A 14,322-nucleotide genomic window follows, 5' to 3' on the forward strand; every position below is an offset into this window, starting at 1 on the left:
AGTGAGCCATTGCATATCACTTCCTAACTCCAGCTCAGCGACACCATGTTAGGAGCTTGAAATTAGCCGAGGTGGGGATATTTACACACAGATACTGGAAAACACTACAAACCAGGGCATACACTCCCCACCCCCTCATTCTCTCTGTTTCTCTGTCTCTCTTTCTCTGTCTCTCTCTCTCTCTCTACTCTCTCTCTCTCTCTCTCTCTCTCTCTCTCTCTCTCTCTCTCTCTCTCAAAAGATTGTATAGATTTGAGAAAGTGATGGAGACAATGTTAATAATGCAGGTTAAACTGAAAGGTGGGTTGTAATGTAGCAAATACACTATGATTAGCACCAAAAAATTAAAGGAATATTTTAGCATTTAAAGATTGTTACCTGATTCAGCAGAAAAGTTGCTTACATTAGTAATGAACTTCCAACCTACATTTTTCTTGCTTCTTCGCTCATGTAGATGAGGAGATCAATCAACACTCATGGAACTACACTCACAAGCCAACCAAGGCAGCACCTCCTGGCTGAGTCAGATAGTGATCAGGACTCCCTTGCAGCCCGCTGGGCCAAGACATGGTTGAACATCAACCCGAGGTGGAGCATAGACACGAGTTCTGCAAAAAATTCAAGAACATTCTTTGAGAATCCATTGGCAATATGAAAATTCCAATAAAGAGTACTGTATAATTTATAATTATTTTGAAATTGTGTTATATGTCTGCAAAATCTACAGACACACACATACACACACACACACACACACGAGCCTGAGAACACATTCAGCCCGTTGCTGGTGGCATCACATTTCTAGACACGATAGGGCTCGACCTAAATGGGTACTTGTGTCAACGATTCCCCCCAAAGTGACAATCCCACTAGAACTATCACTCGTCACTGTCAAGCCTTAGGAACAGGATGTTGGCAGCGCTGAGAGAAAAAGGCACTGGTGCTTTATGGAAAAGCAGGTTCCATTAATTTCCATCGGCCAGAGGAAATGAATTCATTTCCACTCCGAGGACCAGCCTGCAGTGTAGTCTTCAGATCTCAGAAATAATCAGGGAACCCAGCTGCTGGATGTTTAGATGAATGAACAAAATAATCCTCGCACTTGGTCAGCACAGATGACAGAATAACCGCTCGGTGACCGCATCACCTCCAGTCTCCTGTTTGCTCATCAAGGAAGCTCATAATCTTCCAGGTAAGTGATTTGGTGGGATCTACACAAAAGCCCCAGTATAAAGTGACCTCTTCCAGCCCCATGGAGCTCTCCTCAGGCCACCCCAGGTGGAGGACAGCAAAAGACGGCATGTCCTGCCTCCTGGGGTGAAGGACAACCTTGTCTAGTCCTCAGTGGATGGGGAGGGGATCTCAGGATGGTGAAGCACTTTAGAACTTCCCAGAAGCTTTGCAGATTATCCAGCCTAATCCTTGCAGCCAATCTAAAAAGAATTTTAGAATACCGAAATCAAATTAATATATTCTACAGGGCATGGGGAAACCGAGGCTCTGAGCAGGCAGACTAATTGGTCCAGCCTTGTACACCTTTAGGAAAAATCAATTTGCGCTCCAGCCAGAAAGCAAGCAAGGGCCAACAAACCAGTACAAGGAGGAGGGAAGAGGAGCTAAAAATTTGCTAACCACAACGGCTAGTGGGAAAATAGGACAATTATAGTCATATGCTCTGCTGGAAGCTATGTGAATGTGCTCTCTCTCTCTCTCTCTCTCTCCCTCTCTCTCTCAAAAGATCCTCTTGTGCTGTACTCACCTTCTCTGACCTTGTGAAACAGCCCGATGCCTACAGGGTGGGAGGAGGCCAGGTGGGTGACGTGGCCCGGTGACAGCTACTCTGCAAGGTTATTGAAACAAGTGCCATGGAACTGGGACAAGTGACCAGATGACTTCGAGGACTACGAGTCACCAACGGGGGTGTGGCAAAAGGCATGAAGGAGTTGGACAGAGGAGTGATTCACATCCAGGGCAGGATGGAGCCGGAAGGCACACAATGAAAACTTGTGGCTTGTTTATTTCTGGAATTTTCCTTGCAACACCTTCAGACCATGGTTGAATTTGAGTCCCTAAAATGATGGGAAGCTAAACTGAATGAGGGGGTGACCACTGTAGCTTAGAAAAGAAAATGTAGGCTAGGTGGATGGGACCCGGAGGGAGGCACGAGCCTCGGGGGATACATAGCATCCCTCATCCCTACCTGGCCCCAAGTCGACTGAGAAATAAGAGGACAGAAGGCTGGACTCTCTTTGTTGCTGAGAAAGCCCACGTGGGGGAAGGGCAAATACAACCAGAACAGAAGTGGACAGGTGCATCTGCCCAGGCAGTGGCAGAGCCCAGCTGGCCTGGGTCGCCCAACTCCTAGGGTAGAGCCGCCTCTGCAGAGCCGGCCTGAGGACCACAGCCCCCAGGGGGAGGGAGGAGATGGCTGACCTGTGAGGACTCAGCTCCCCCACGTTGCTCTGCTTCCCCAGGAGGAATGTGGGAAAGGCCAGGAGCCCCTTCCCCAGAGTGGGAGCGTTGCCACTGCACAACCCAGGCGCTTTGAGGGTGCGTCTGGCGGCCTTGGCCTGGCTGCTGTGTGCTTGTGTCTGACTTAGAAGGTGACAAGCGCCCCTTCACCCAGGGGCTAAGGGCAAGTGCACGTCTTCTGCTCAAGTTTTTCTCCTCCATGGTCATGGGACAGCTCTGTCTGTCCCAGCCCAGATTCCAGGCCTTTGAGATACCAAATGGGGTCAATGATCAGAGAAATGCAGGATACAGGACAGGAAAGGACAGGGAAGGTGAGTGGAATGAGGCTTCAAGGAGGGCCATGGTGCCCGGTGCAGCCGCGCAGACCAAGGGAAACTGAAGAGAACCAGGAAGAGCCGCAGAGATTGGCAGAGCTGTTGTGGCCTGTGGCTCAGATCTCCTTTAATGTTATTCAAGAAGCACCAGCAAGCACAGAATTTATTATTTAATGACTTGATGTTTCAAGATGGCATTTCTTTGAACTTGACACCATAGAGACTCTTTGCATGTATTACCAGCTAATAACTGGGGTGCCCACGATAGTAGGACAACAGGACTTCACTGGGCACCTATACTGTGCCAGGAGCTGTGCTGGGGACGGGGGCTGAGAGCAAGTCACCGTCCAGCCCTCACAGGGCTGGAGACAAGCACGTTAGCAGACACCCCTAGCTCAGTGAGGCAGGGTGCACCAGGCGAGCACCAGGCACTCGGAGACCACAGGTGGGACACGATTAGAGCAGGAGAGAGTCCCACGTGGAGACCCAGCAGGGCAGAGGCCCGTAGGACTCGCCTGTTCCAGATGGGAGAGAAGGTGGCTGGAGAAGGAAGCAAAGGCCACATCTGGACACGGAAGCCCTCCACCCCTGCTCATGCTCACTCCGAGGGCAGAGGTGAGTTTTTAGAAGTTTTTACTTCAATTTCAGTCTGTGAAACAAAATTGGGGCTGTGCCATCTGTAAGGTTTTGCCCAGAGGTATTTATTTATTTATTCATTCATTCCTGAGCTGGGAATCAAACCCAGGGCCTTACACATGCTGGGCAGGTGGTCTGCCCCTGAGCTACACTGCCAGGCTGCCACCTGTAAGGTTTTGTAAATGGCTGATTTTTCAATGAATCATGTAACTCTTCATGTTACCAGTCTTTTGAAACAAAATTTCTTTTTTCTTCTCTCTTTGTTTCTTTGTTGTTTTTAGCCTGAACCCAGGGACACTTAACACAGAATCCCATTCCCAGCCATTTTTATTTTTTGAGACAGAGCCTCACTAGGTTGCCGAGGCTGGCTTTGAACTTGCAATCCTCCTGCCTCAGCCTCCTGAGTCACTGGGATTAAAGGTGTGCACCACGGTGCCTCACCCTAGTATTGATTTTAAAGGTTAATGAGTCTTTCTTAAATATTCATAGCCCAATTCATTTCATACTGTTAGGCCTCTATGCTTTTATGAATGCAGTTCCCTATCTCTGGAATATATTTGCTCTATCAGAAAGAGATTCTCCATCTACTTGAACTCCTATTCCTCCTTCACAACCCTGTCAATCATCACCTGTTTTGTGATACCTTCTCCTGACCATCTTATCCAGATAGAATCATGCATTCTTTACGCCACTGGATTTTGTATATACTTTTTTTTTTTCATTGCTTCACAAGTTATTTGTGTTTGTGTCTGCCTACCACACTAGCTACTTGTCTGAGAGAACCATCTAAGTTAAGTTGTTTCATTATCACAATTCCCTGGCCCAGAAGAGCTTAATAGAGTATATATACATTTTTTAACTGAACTGAATATTTCCAAGTCTCAAGTTCTTTTCTCATTGAAAAGAGATGGCAGGACCTGCCCTAGCAGCTTTAAAATTTTTTTTTCTTCATGAGAATGAAAATAACCAGTAAATAAAAATACTCCAATAGAAGACAGGAGGGATTCCAAGAAGATCAAGGCCAGCACAGCCCTGCTTGGCCAGAGCCCCCTGCTGCTCGGCTGGACGTAAGGTGACCTTATTTGGTTCATGAAGTGCCCCAGGCTCTCCTAAGCATTTGGCATGGGCACTATGCACACCCGTGTGATTGGGGTCAGCTAGAGACAGTGCCTGGAGCTGGTGGCGTGGTGTAGACATGCGACCCCGTCACTCCCAGCTGGGCCCCGTTGTTTTTCTCCCCTGCACTTTCCGCTCCCTGATGTCATCAATAAACAGCACCCACTTGCCTGTGCTGCCACCCTGGCCAAGGCACTGGCTGCCACCCAAGTCCAACCACCTGGCAGGTTCCCTGGGCCGCCTTGAAATGGAACATGGCTGTGGGCCTAGGTTTGTATGCACAGAAAGGAAACAGAGGTGCCTCCAGGCCTGGGCTGTAGCATGCCGGGTGCCGCCCCTGCTGCCTCCCTCCTGCTTCCTGCTGCCCCCTGGGATGCAGGTGAAGACAGTGTCCTAGCTGCTTTGCAGAGCAATGAGGTGGAGGGAACCTGGGTCCTCCGGGGGACCAGGGCTGCCCAGGCTGGGACACATACCTCGAATTTCCTCTCAGCAAGGAAATCCACTTCCACGTCCTTTAATTCAATAAACTCTGGGGGATCTCTTTGTTATAGCAGCCAGCCTCACCCTGACTGACCTCCATGAATGCTTCATGACAAGTGTTCTCTGTCCTTTTCATTCATTGTAGTGTGTCCTAGGATAATACCTGGTTCCTAGTAGGTGCTCAGACTAATACTGCATTCTTGAATGGAGCCAGAGGCCCATATTGGAATCCCTGACAAGCTGTGTGCACCTCCGTGTCCTCACCTGTCACATGGGGCTAACAACTGGACCTACGTTTTAGATTACCGAGATGAAGGTACTATGCATAAAGCTCACAGGGCAGAGCCAGCCACACCAGTCATCAATAAGTCTTAGACACTATTATAATTATTTTTATTACTGCATAAATGTTGAGGGTTTTGCAGCCTTTGGGGTCTTCAGTAATGCTGAAATGATTTTTTTAGCAAATTAGAATAACTTCAGGTTAGAAGGGTTGGAAGGAGATCAATGGAACAGAGAAAGGGGATTGGGGGAACGAGGGAGGAAGGACAGGAAGGGGAGCAACAGGGGAATGAAAATGACCAAAGAACACTGTGTACATGTGTGAAGAGCCCACTGTGAATTTCACCACTACCTACAGCTATAAAACACTAATTTTTTTTTTTTTAAATAGAGAGGAGACCAGTAGAGAGGACAAGAAGGACCAGGTGAGGGGGGAGGAAAGAGGAAGCGCTGTGGACTTAAGTGAAGCAAATCACCCCCCATGCATGGTGTGGTTGCCAGAATGAATCCCAACATTGTGCACTAATAAAAACCTCAGAAAGAGAGAAAGACGTCCAGACTGCGGGGACAGTAACCGCCACTGCTCCTGCCATTGGCTGGCAGAGATAATGGGGCTTCTCCCAGGAGTTGTCTGTTCCATGAACTCAGTGTGATGGCTTTCGGAAACACATGCAAATGTATGCAAATCACATGCAAATCCACACAAAAATAGCCCCCTGTGTGCCTCCGCATTTACTAGAAAGAATTCAGGTGGCTTTATGCTATTCCACCCTTGATCAGATCAGGTTTTCTTTCTGCTCTCTCAGAAAGACGCACCTGGAAGGGGCGTGGGTGTGTGCAGTTCTGTGACCCGGGTGGGGAGGGCAGAGGAGGCTGGTGAGGATACTTAAATATGCTCAGCAATCAGATGTGACAAATCCAAAACCAACAGCCAAACTCCAGCTGGAGGCCCTACCTCTGATCAGCTGCCATCGAATTCTCCCATCACCCCATGACCAGGCAGCGAGACCACGAAGGAGAGGCCGTCCAGTGATCTGGAGTACTTGGCCAGGGGTGGGGTGATCCGATGGTTCGGCAGCATAATTACAGAACCTGGACCCCTTCAGTTCAGTCCTCAAGTACTTGGTCAGTGATCATTTCAGATGGCGGGATCATTTGTTCACATGCGTGGGTAGTCACTCACTCATTCCCAGATGTCAAGATAGAGAAGACTCCATCTTTGCTCAGGAGGACTTCTTCCTGCTGTCCTTGCTCTTGAGGACCTCTTCTTCTCACCCTGGAGCTCAGTAATGACCCAGTGATGGAGACCCACATGCAGTCTCTAAGCATCACCCCCTCCTCCCAGGCAGAGGCAGTGGAAGGAGCCTGGGCAAGGAGACACACAGAGGAGGAGGGATTCACTGCACCTGGGCAGGTCAAGGCCACAGGGAAGAACGTATGGTGTCTTCAAGGGTGAGCAGGAGCCTGCCAGGTGGACCAGCAGAAGGAACGCTGTGTTCCAGGCGACAGAAGCATGAAGCCATTCGGCCACGTGCTCCGAGATCTGATTTGGGAAATACGGTCAATGGTGACGAGATGTACCTTTCCCCAGTTCACCCCACCCCAGCTCGCCGACTCCTGCAGATGCCTGTGACGTTTATTAGCCCACAGCACTTGTTTGGCAGTTGCCATATACAGCAAGTCCTTGAATGGTTTGTCCCCTGCTGTGCATGCTTGGCTCTTCAAGGAGGTTGTGAGTCACTTGAAAACGGAGCTTGTCTATGCTATCTTGGTGCCCAGGGACCCAGCCCAGTGCCTCCCTTGGGAATATTAAGCAGGTAAAGGATGTTGTCCACGTGGAGGAAAATGCTCCCACTTTCAGGATGCTACTATTTCCTGAGCACCATCCAGTGTTGTGCCAAATGCAGATTTGTACATTGTTGTCTTCTTCGGTCCCCACAAGAGTTACCAAGCAGACAAGAGTCCTCATTTGACAGATGGAGCAACAGAGGCCCAGAGAGATTGTCTGGCTTGCAGAAGAGGAGCCGTCCAGAAGTGACGGGACTAGGCTCTGAGCACAGGCCGAGTGGTCGGACCGATGCTCTGAGCTCCTGCTCTACCCACGTTTCCTGCTCCTGTTCCCGTGCACTTGGTCAAACAGCGTGCCCGTGAGTTTACAGACCGACTCGTGCACCCTGACCAGTAAGCAACCCCTGGTTGTTCTTCTCATGGCTCCTTCCTAAGCCAGGGCTCCTGAGCTTGGGGCTCGGCCTATTCCATACCTAGCATGTCACTTATTTTCCAGAAAGGAGAATAAAGGGGACCAGCGAATTGTTCAGGGTAATTCTGGAAGGACACCTTGGAGGAGACCAAGTTTCCTGAAGCCACCTTGGAAGGTGGTGTGAGGGCAGCCAGGAGGGGGTGTGCGTGAAAGCTCAGGTCTGACGGGAGACAGGGGAGGGGTAAAATCATTTGTGTGTGCGCTGTCTGCTTTCCGGGGAGTAAGAAGACCTAGGAGGACCTCTAGGAGACCTAGGAGGTTTGGAGGACCTCTCGGCTCCCAGGCAACTGCAGGGGCCCAGCTGGAGCACTCTGTGCTCCCTGCATGAACCTCCTGCTTTCTACAGGACTGGAGCCAAGGCCACCTCTGGGGGGATGAAGGCCCTTGTCTCACCAGAAGAGGTAAATGAGGATCTTCAGGTGAGACACCATCAGACACTGCTGCACACCTGGGAGCTAGTGGGGAAGCATTGTTTGCAGGTGGCAATGAGTCAATAAAATGAACATTCTTCAGTGTCTTTTAAGTTTGGGGATTGATTCTAGGAACTGGGATCAAGTATTGATCTTGGGGGAAGGTAGGCTGAATAAGCTCAGAACCAGGTCAGCAAGGTCATGTCAGGTGGTGATGTAAAAATACTTTGGAAAAACAAATAAACCAACAAATAAAGACCCAAGGAAATATAAGAAGTCAGGGAAAGCCAGTCAGAGGGGCTGACATTTGGGCTGAGAAAACCCGAAAGACCAAATGGTGCCAACCATGCAGAAAGGTAGTCCAGACAGAGGGCACAGCAAGGACAAAGATTCTGCAGTGGGGACAAACACAGGGAATCAGAAATACCAAAGTGGTTGGAGGGTGGTGAACCACAGGGAAAAGGGTCCAAGATGGGTGGGAAAGGCATGTAGGGCCACACCACATGGGGTTGGGTGGGATTTTATTCCAAATGCTTTGATGTATTAGTGAGCTACTGCTGTGTAACAAATCACCACATCCCTACTTTAGCAACTTAAAACAAAACACTTTTTTTTTTTTTTTTTAGTCTAATAGTCTCTGTGGTCAGGAATCTGGGCAGTCCTTCTCTGGGTCATTTACTTAAGGGTGTTTCACAGGGTGCAGTCCCAGCATCGGCTGGCCTGTAGAAATCCCAAGTTCAGCCAGGGAAGACTGGTTATTGGTAGGATTGAGTTCCGAGTAGGCCATTAATCAGACACCACCCTTACTTCTTGCCATGTCAGTCACTCCAACATGGCAGCGTGCTTCATGAACTGTGCAAGCTGAGGAGGTGACAGAACCTGCTAGCAGGGGTTGAAGTCACCATCTTTTGTAACCTTATCACAAAAATGACATCCATCTCCTTTGACATGATCTATTGGTTAAAAGAAAGTCACAGGTCCACCCCCACTCAAGGAACCCCTGGGGGTCGGATCACCAGGAGCATTTTAAAAGTCTGTGTGACACAGACCATTGGAGGTGTCTGAGAAGGGAGGTGACATGATCTGTCCTATATTTTCAATGGGTCACCTCAGCCTCCTTGGGCACTGGGTGTGTGAGGGGGGCTGGGCAAGAGTGGAAGGCAGATGGCCAGTTAGGGGTTCCTGGGAGAGATGACACTGTATTGAAGGGAGGAGGTGACAGTGGAGAGGCAGAGAAGTCAGATGAAAGAGCTGGGGATGACGCCAGGGCCCGCTGAGACGTGCCTCCTGCCTGGGGGATGATGGTGCCTTGGACTCTCGTGTTTCTCCTGGACAGAGAGAGTGGCAGTATCCTCATTCTCCTCCAGCCCTCCCAATGCCATACATTTGCTGGATGGCTGGCCAGCTCCGGAGGACCAGCCCATGAGCAGAGAACAGATGTCTCCTTGTGCCAGGTCAAGTGACTGATCCCATGTCCTCATTCTCATTAACCTGCACATGCTCGGACAAAAGCCAGTGGGCAAGGGGGAGGGAGGCCACTCACCTGCACCTGTGCTCACAAAGTCCGAGGAACTGGACAGGCTCTGCACTGTACGTACCCGCTCCCATGCACGCAGGTGTATGTATGTGTCTGTCTCAGGTGGGCTGCAGTGGGGAATCGTCCAGCGCAGAGAGTCATTAAAACTGACCTGAGAATCTTAGGGCATCACTAACAAGTTCCAGAGACAAGACTTTTCAATTGACATAAAGTCTTTATCTACTATACCTATCAAGATGAACCATTACTTGTTCACCATTTGTAATATGACTACATGGGACAACCTTACTGCTAAACATCTGATTGACATCTCATTTTATTCTCATAAGAGCCCAGTGAAGTTGACACTCAATTTGTTCCATTTCCTACTTAAGAAAACTGAGGCTTAGAAAGTTAAGTAACTTGCTCAAGGTGATGTATCACAGATTTGACCCTGGACTGTCTGACTCCATTGAAGTCCATGTTCTCAATGGCTGCTATTGTCTCCCTGCCTCTGGTTTAGGTTGGTGGAAGATTAATTTCCTGGTTGCATAGAGGAAATCAGGTGGGTGCCACTTGCTACAGGGACTGGATTAGCTCTGACCAGAGCAAGGGGCAGGTGGTGCCCCCTGGTGGTAGTGGTAAGGAAGGACCAGTGGGTGGGAGCTTCAGGTTGCCCTTTTAGTGAGACACAGCTGTGTCCCAGGAAGCACAGAGCCGGTTCCATAGAGTCCAGCTGCCCCAGGCAAAGGGCTAGAGTGTGTCTCCTTTCCCAGGGTCCTGGGGATGTCCTCAGCAGCCAGGCACTGATCAGAAGTGATTCACACCAGTAACCCAAATGACATCACCAAACGCCACATTCTTATTCAAACCCAGGCTTTGCACCTCAATTCTGATGCCTGCACATAACACACTGGCATCACCTCAGTTACAACCCAGGGCCTCTGTCTTTGGTTAATTTAGAAGTCATTGCTGGACTGTTTTTGCTACCAGGGTCCAGGTTTGTGGGGAAGGGGTGTGTGCAGTGACTGGAATTTCCTGGAGACCACCATGCCAAGGTGCCACCCCATGGGGAATCAGATAGGGTGGGGAGTAAGGCAAGATAGGAGGTTCCCTGAAGCTCAAGGAGCATGGCAGGGCCATAAGGGTTCGGGGGGGGGGGGCTGGGAAGGTATGAAACCAGATTTTTAAAACATCAGGACAGCTAGGTGTTAGAGCCTGGGTTAGAACAAACTCTGGTTTGTTGCCTCTGAGCACAAAACAGAAGCAGAGCTGGCAAGGGGAATCTCTGAGAGGTTCCAGTGGCTTCTCCTGCAGTGTCAGTCCTCCAGTCCTAAGAGCTCCCTACCCCCACCTGGGGAGGGTGCAGGGTGAGTGGGTGCGTGGCGCAGGTGGGGACTCTCAGTGCCTGCGTTCTATTTCCAGCTCCTATCACTGACTCATAGTGTGACCTTGCTGAGGTCATGGCTCTGTGTTTCTTGGGAGGGGGGCCACAGGGGGATCAGAGGTGACAAAGTTTGCCTTTCCCCAGGGATGGGAGTCCTAGACTATAGGGGACCTCCTGCTCCCCATGAGCCCCAACTATGTCTGGTCCTACTGATAAGATTTAAAAAAATTGTAGATTTGGATCCAAGGGACGGGGGGGCGGGGCACTCAAAGCCAAAAGCAAGTTATCCCTGCCATTGTAAGAGGCGTGGCCACTCTTAGGTGATGTTTCTCCCATGTTATATGAAGCACAGTCCCATACAAATAATTCCCTGCATGGGGAATCAACATCACTGCAAGGGGAGAAGGGAAGACTTTTCTCCCTCACTTCAAGAAGAGGGACTTGAAGCTGTGGGTGGAATTGCACAATCCTTTCATTACCAGGAGCTCCCTTTTACTATTTTGCTACCCCTCGACACCCGCCACACACCTACTAGGCCCTCATTGACAAAATGCTCTGCATTTATTAGGTAGAAATTCGTGGTTTTCATGCATCGAACTCGCTCATGAGTGACAGTTAAAGTTTCTGTCCAGCACAGAAGAACTAGTGCTATCTCAGAGCTCGCTGCCAAGAATGACAGTGTCGACGCTGGATGACCTCTTCCTAGGTAAAAGACCAATTTTTCACCAGACTTCCTGAAATTTCGAAGAGGTCCTCTCCAACAGACCCAGGCTGGGAAACCCCCAGAAAGACTCTGGCTTGTGGTGGGGTCAGGATCAGACCTGAAGCTCATAGGCTAGTCCTTCAGCCAAGCAGCCCACTTGGCAGGGAGGCCTGTGTGCACCCCGAGACCCAGGTGCACAGGAGCATCAGTGCAAGATGGCAGTGCAACCAAATGCAGGCGTCATGAAGCAATGATGCTCAGGGCTCAGACCAGGAATGGGGCCCCTCAGTACTGGGCTGAGCATTCTGAACCAAGCCTGAGGTTGGAAAAGTACAATAGATCATTTGAAGGTGCTTCTGCAAGAAGAGTGGGAGTGGGGAGGGGCTCTTCTGCTACACATTTGCACTGTGTGTGACTCTTGAAAATGGAGTCACTGAATCTCACACCTACTCAGGAGCGTTCAGACCAGTCTTTCCAATGCTCCTTTTCAAGAGAGTGAGACCAGAGATGGAAGCCGAACCCTCTAGGCTGGAGTCAATAAAGGCATGCTGGGACCCCTGGAAGAGTGGGAACATAGACAGGGGACACCGGAGGTCCAGCTTGGTAGCCTGGGTATAAGCAGGGGAAGAGCTTATGGACTTTGAGCACGTCAAAGCTCCCAGGGTGCCTCCTCCTCCTCTGGACTCCTGCAAACACTCTTCTCTTGGAGCCCTTGGCTCCATCCCAGAGGCTCAATTGTTTGATCCCAGGGCTCAGAGGCGTCAACAGCCTGTACCTTTGGAAAAAAACTGGGGGCTTAGCTCTGTGGTTTCAGAATCTCAGGCTCCACCAATCCCTAGCAGGGCCAGGGGCCTGGGCAGGGGCTCTGGGAGCCTGTTGCCCCCACAGCTGTTCCCTGCGCTATTTTGGTCCCCGGGGAGCTAGTCAATTCCAGGGTATTTGGACCAAAATAGCTGATAGCAGGACCATCTCCTGATGGCTCTGTGTGGACCTCCCCACGGGAAAGTTTGTAAAGTGGGTGTGGGGTAGCCAAGAGGGAACTCTCTGACAATGTCTGAGGTCCTCTCAGCCTTTGGACAGCCCTGGTCACCCACCTACCCATCAAAGCTTGGGGTTGGTGGCAGAGGGAGGGAATAAAAATTTCTGAACATGGTTTCTTGGCTCCCTAGTCCTCCCACAGCCAGCTAGATACATAGTATCCTTTCCCATTTCACAGAACGGGCTAACCGGGTTCAAAGAGGTGGGTTCACTGGTCCCACGCCACACAGTCTTGGACCTTGGGCCACCATGCCTCTTGTTAGACCCTCAGCGGATCCGTGCCGGCTGGATGCCAGTTCTATCACGAAGCTCAGGCCAGTATGGAAAGTGCTGACTGGTCCTGGCTGCCCTTGGGGCCACCGCGGGGGCCCTAGCAACCCAGGCTTCCCTCATTCTTCGCCTCACCGAGATGGGTCAACTGTAGGTGGGAGGAGGGAAGCCCAGTCACCCGGCAGCCCCTGGCGCGGCCCAGATAGCCTGCGGCGATTGTCCCGGGCTCAAAGCGAGAGTGTACCAGGTCACGCTCCCTTTGGCGAGCGGGCTGGCGAGCAGAGAGCGCGCTTTGGCACCAGGCGGGCACTGGGGTGCGGGGTGCATGCTCCAGACACGCCCTATGGAAGCCGCTCCCGGGCTCAGTAACTGAACTTAGTCGTCGAGTGCCGCTGGCCAAGTCTTACTTCCCGGCCCGAGTTGGGGCCGCGCTGGCGACAGCCGCGAGGCTACCCCGCAGCTCCCACCTCCCCCGGGATTTTCCAGCGGGTTAATTTCCTGTGCCGGTAAATCCTTTTGCGAGCGCCTGGCTGCTCCCTCCCCGCCGCTCCCTCCCGCATCCTGCCGCCGTGACTCCCCCAGTCGGTCAGCGCCGCCGCGCTCCGTTGCCCCCGCGCGCCAGGGCGCACGCCCTCCCCGCCCGCCGCCCTCCGGCTCCCGGCGCCCTGCAGCCGGGGCCCTGCTGCGCGGCCACGAGCCAGGGCTCTCCAGAGAGTCGCGTCCGTGTCGCCGCGGCCGGCCCCATCCCTGGGCCATGCGCCCCCCCGCCGCCCCCCGCCGCCCCGCCGCGGCGCTCGGACTCTGCAGCCTCCTGCTGCTGCTCGGGCCCGGGCACGCGTGCCCCGCGGGCTGCGCCTGCACCGACCCGCACACGGTGGACTGCAGCGATCGCGGGCTGCCCAGCGTGCCCGACCCCTTTCCCCTGGACGTGCGCAAGCTGCTGGTGGCCGGCAACCGCATCCAGCAGATCCCCGAGGACTTCTTCATCTTCTACGGCGACCTGGTCTACCTGGACTTCAGGAACAACTCGCTGCGCTCGCTGGAGGAGGGCACGTTCAGCGGCTCCGCCAAGCTCGCGTTCCTGGACCTCAGCTACAACAACCTGACCCAGCTGGGCGCCGGCGCTTTCCGCTCGGCCGGGAGGCTGGTCAAGCTGAGCCTGGCCAACAACAACCTGGCCGGCGTGCACGAGGCCGCCTTCGAGACCCTGGAGTCGCTGCAGGTGCTGGAGCTCAACGACAACAACCTCCGCCGCCTCAACGTGGCGGTTCTGGACGCGCTGCCGGCGCTGCGCACCCTGCGCCTGGACGGGAACCCCTGGCTCTGCGACTGTGACTTTGCCCATCTCTTTTCCTGGATCCAGGAGAACACGTCCAAGTTGCCCAAAGGTGAGCTGGGCAGGCTGGGCGGGCGGGAGCGGGAGCAGGAGGAGGCCACC

The 14,322-nt window shown here is 52.1% G+C and overlaps 1 protein-coding gene and 1 long non-coding RNA gene across 5 annotated transcripts in view; one reads left to right on the forward strand and one right to left on the reverse strand.

The window, feature by feature from the left end:
• The window catches only part of LOC308655237, a 29,172-nt gene that overhangs the window by 7,045 nt on the left and 7,805 nt on the right, over window positions 1-14,322 (reverse strand). Inside the window, exons 1-2 of one of the 3 annotated variants that reach the window (XR_014023430.1) lie at window positions 13,894-14,033; window positions 428-608 (exon numbers count right to left, since the gene is read on the reverse strand). This is a non-coding gene — a long non-coding RNA (uncharacterized lncRNA). Of the gene's footprint in view, window positions 1-403; window positions 609-13,893; window positions 14,034-14,322 lie in introns of those variants that run through there. The other 2 variants (XR_014023431.1, XR_014023429.1) reach the window with 2 other exon arrangements.
• The window catches only part of LRRC38 (leucine rich repeat containing 38), a 28,366-nt gene continuing 27,077 nt past the window's right edge, over window positions 13,034-14,322 (forward strand). Inside the window, exon 1 of one of the 2 annotated variants that reach the window (XR_014023427.1) lies at window positions 13,034-14,272. Coding sequence is in view for 1 of the 2 variants with exons in the window: in XM_081305178.1 (XP_081161304.1) it covers window positions 13,639-14,272 (634 nt within the window). In the remaining variant the exon portion in view is untranslated. The remainder of the gene's footprint in view (window positions 14,273-14,322) is intronic. The other variant, XM_081305178.1, reaches the window with a different exon arrangement.

The sequence above is a fragment of the Spermophilus citellus genome (assembly GCF_964194105.1).
Source record: "Spermophilus citellus genome assembly, chromosome: 9".
NCBI lineage: Eukaryota > Metazoa > Chordata > Mammalia > Rodentia > Sciuridae > Spermophilus > Spermophilus citellus.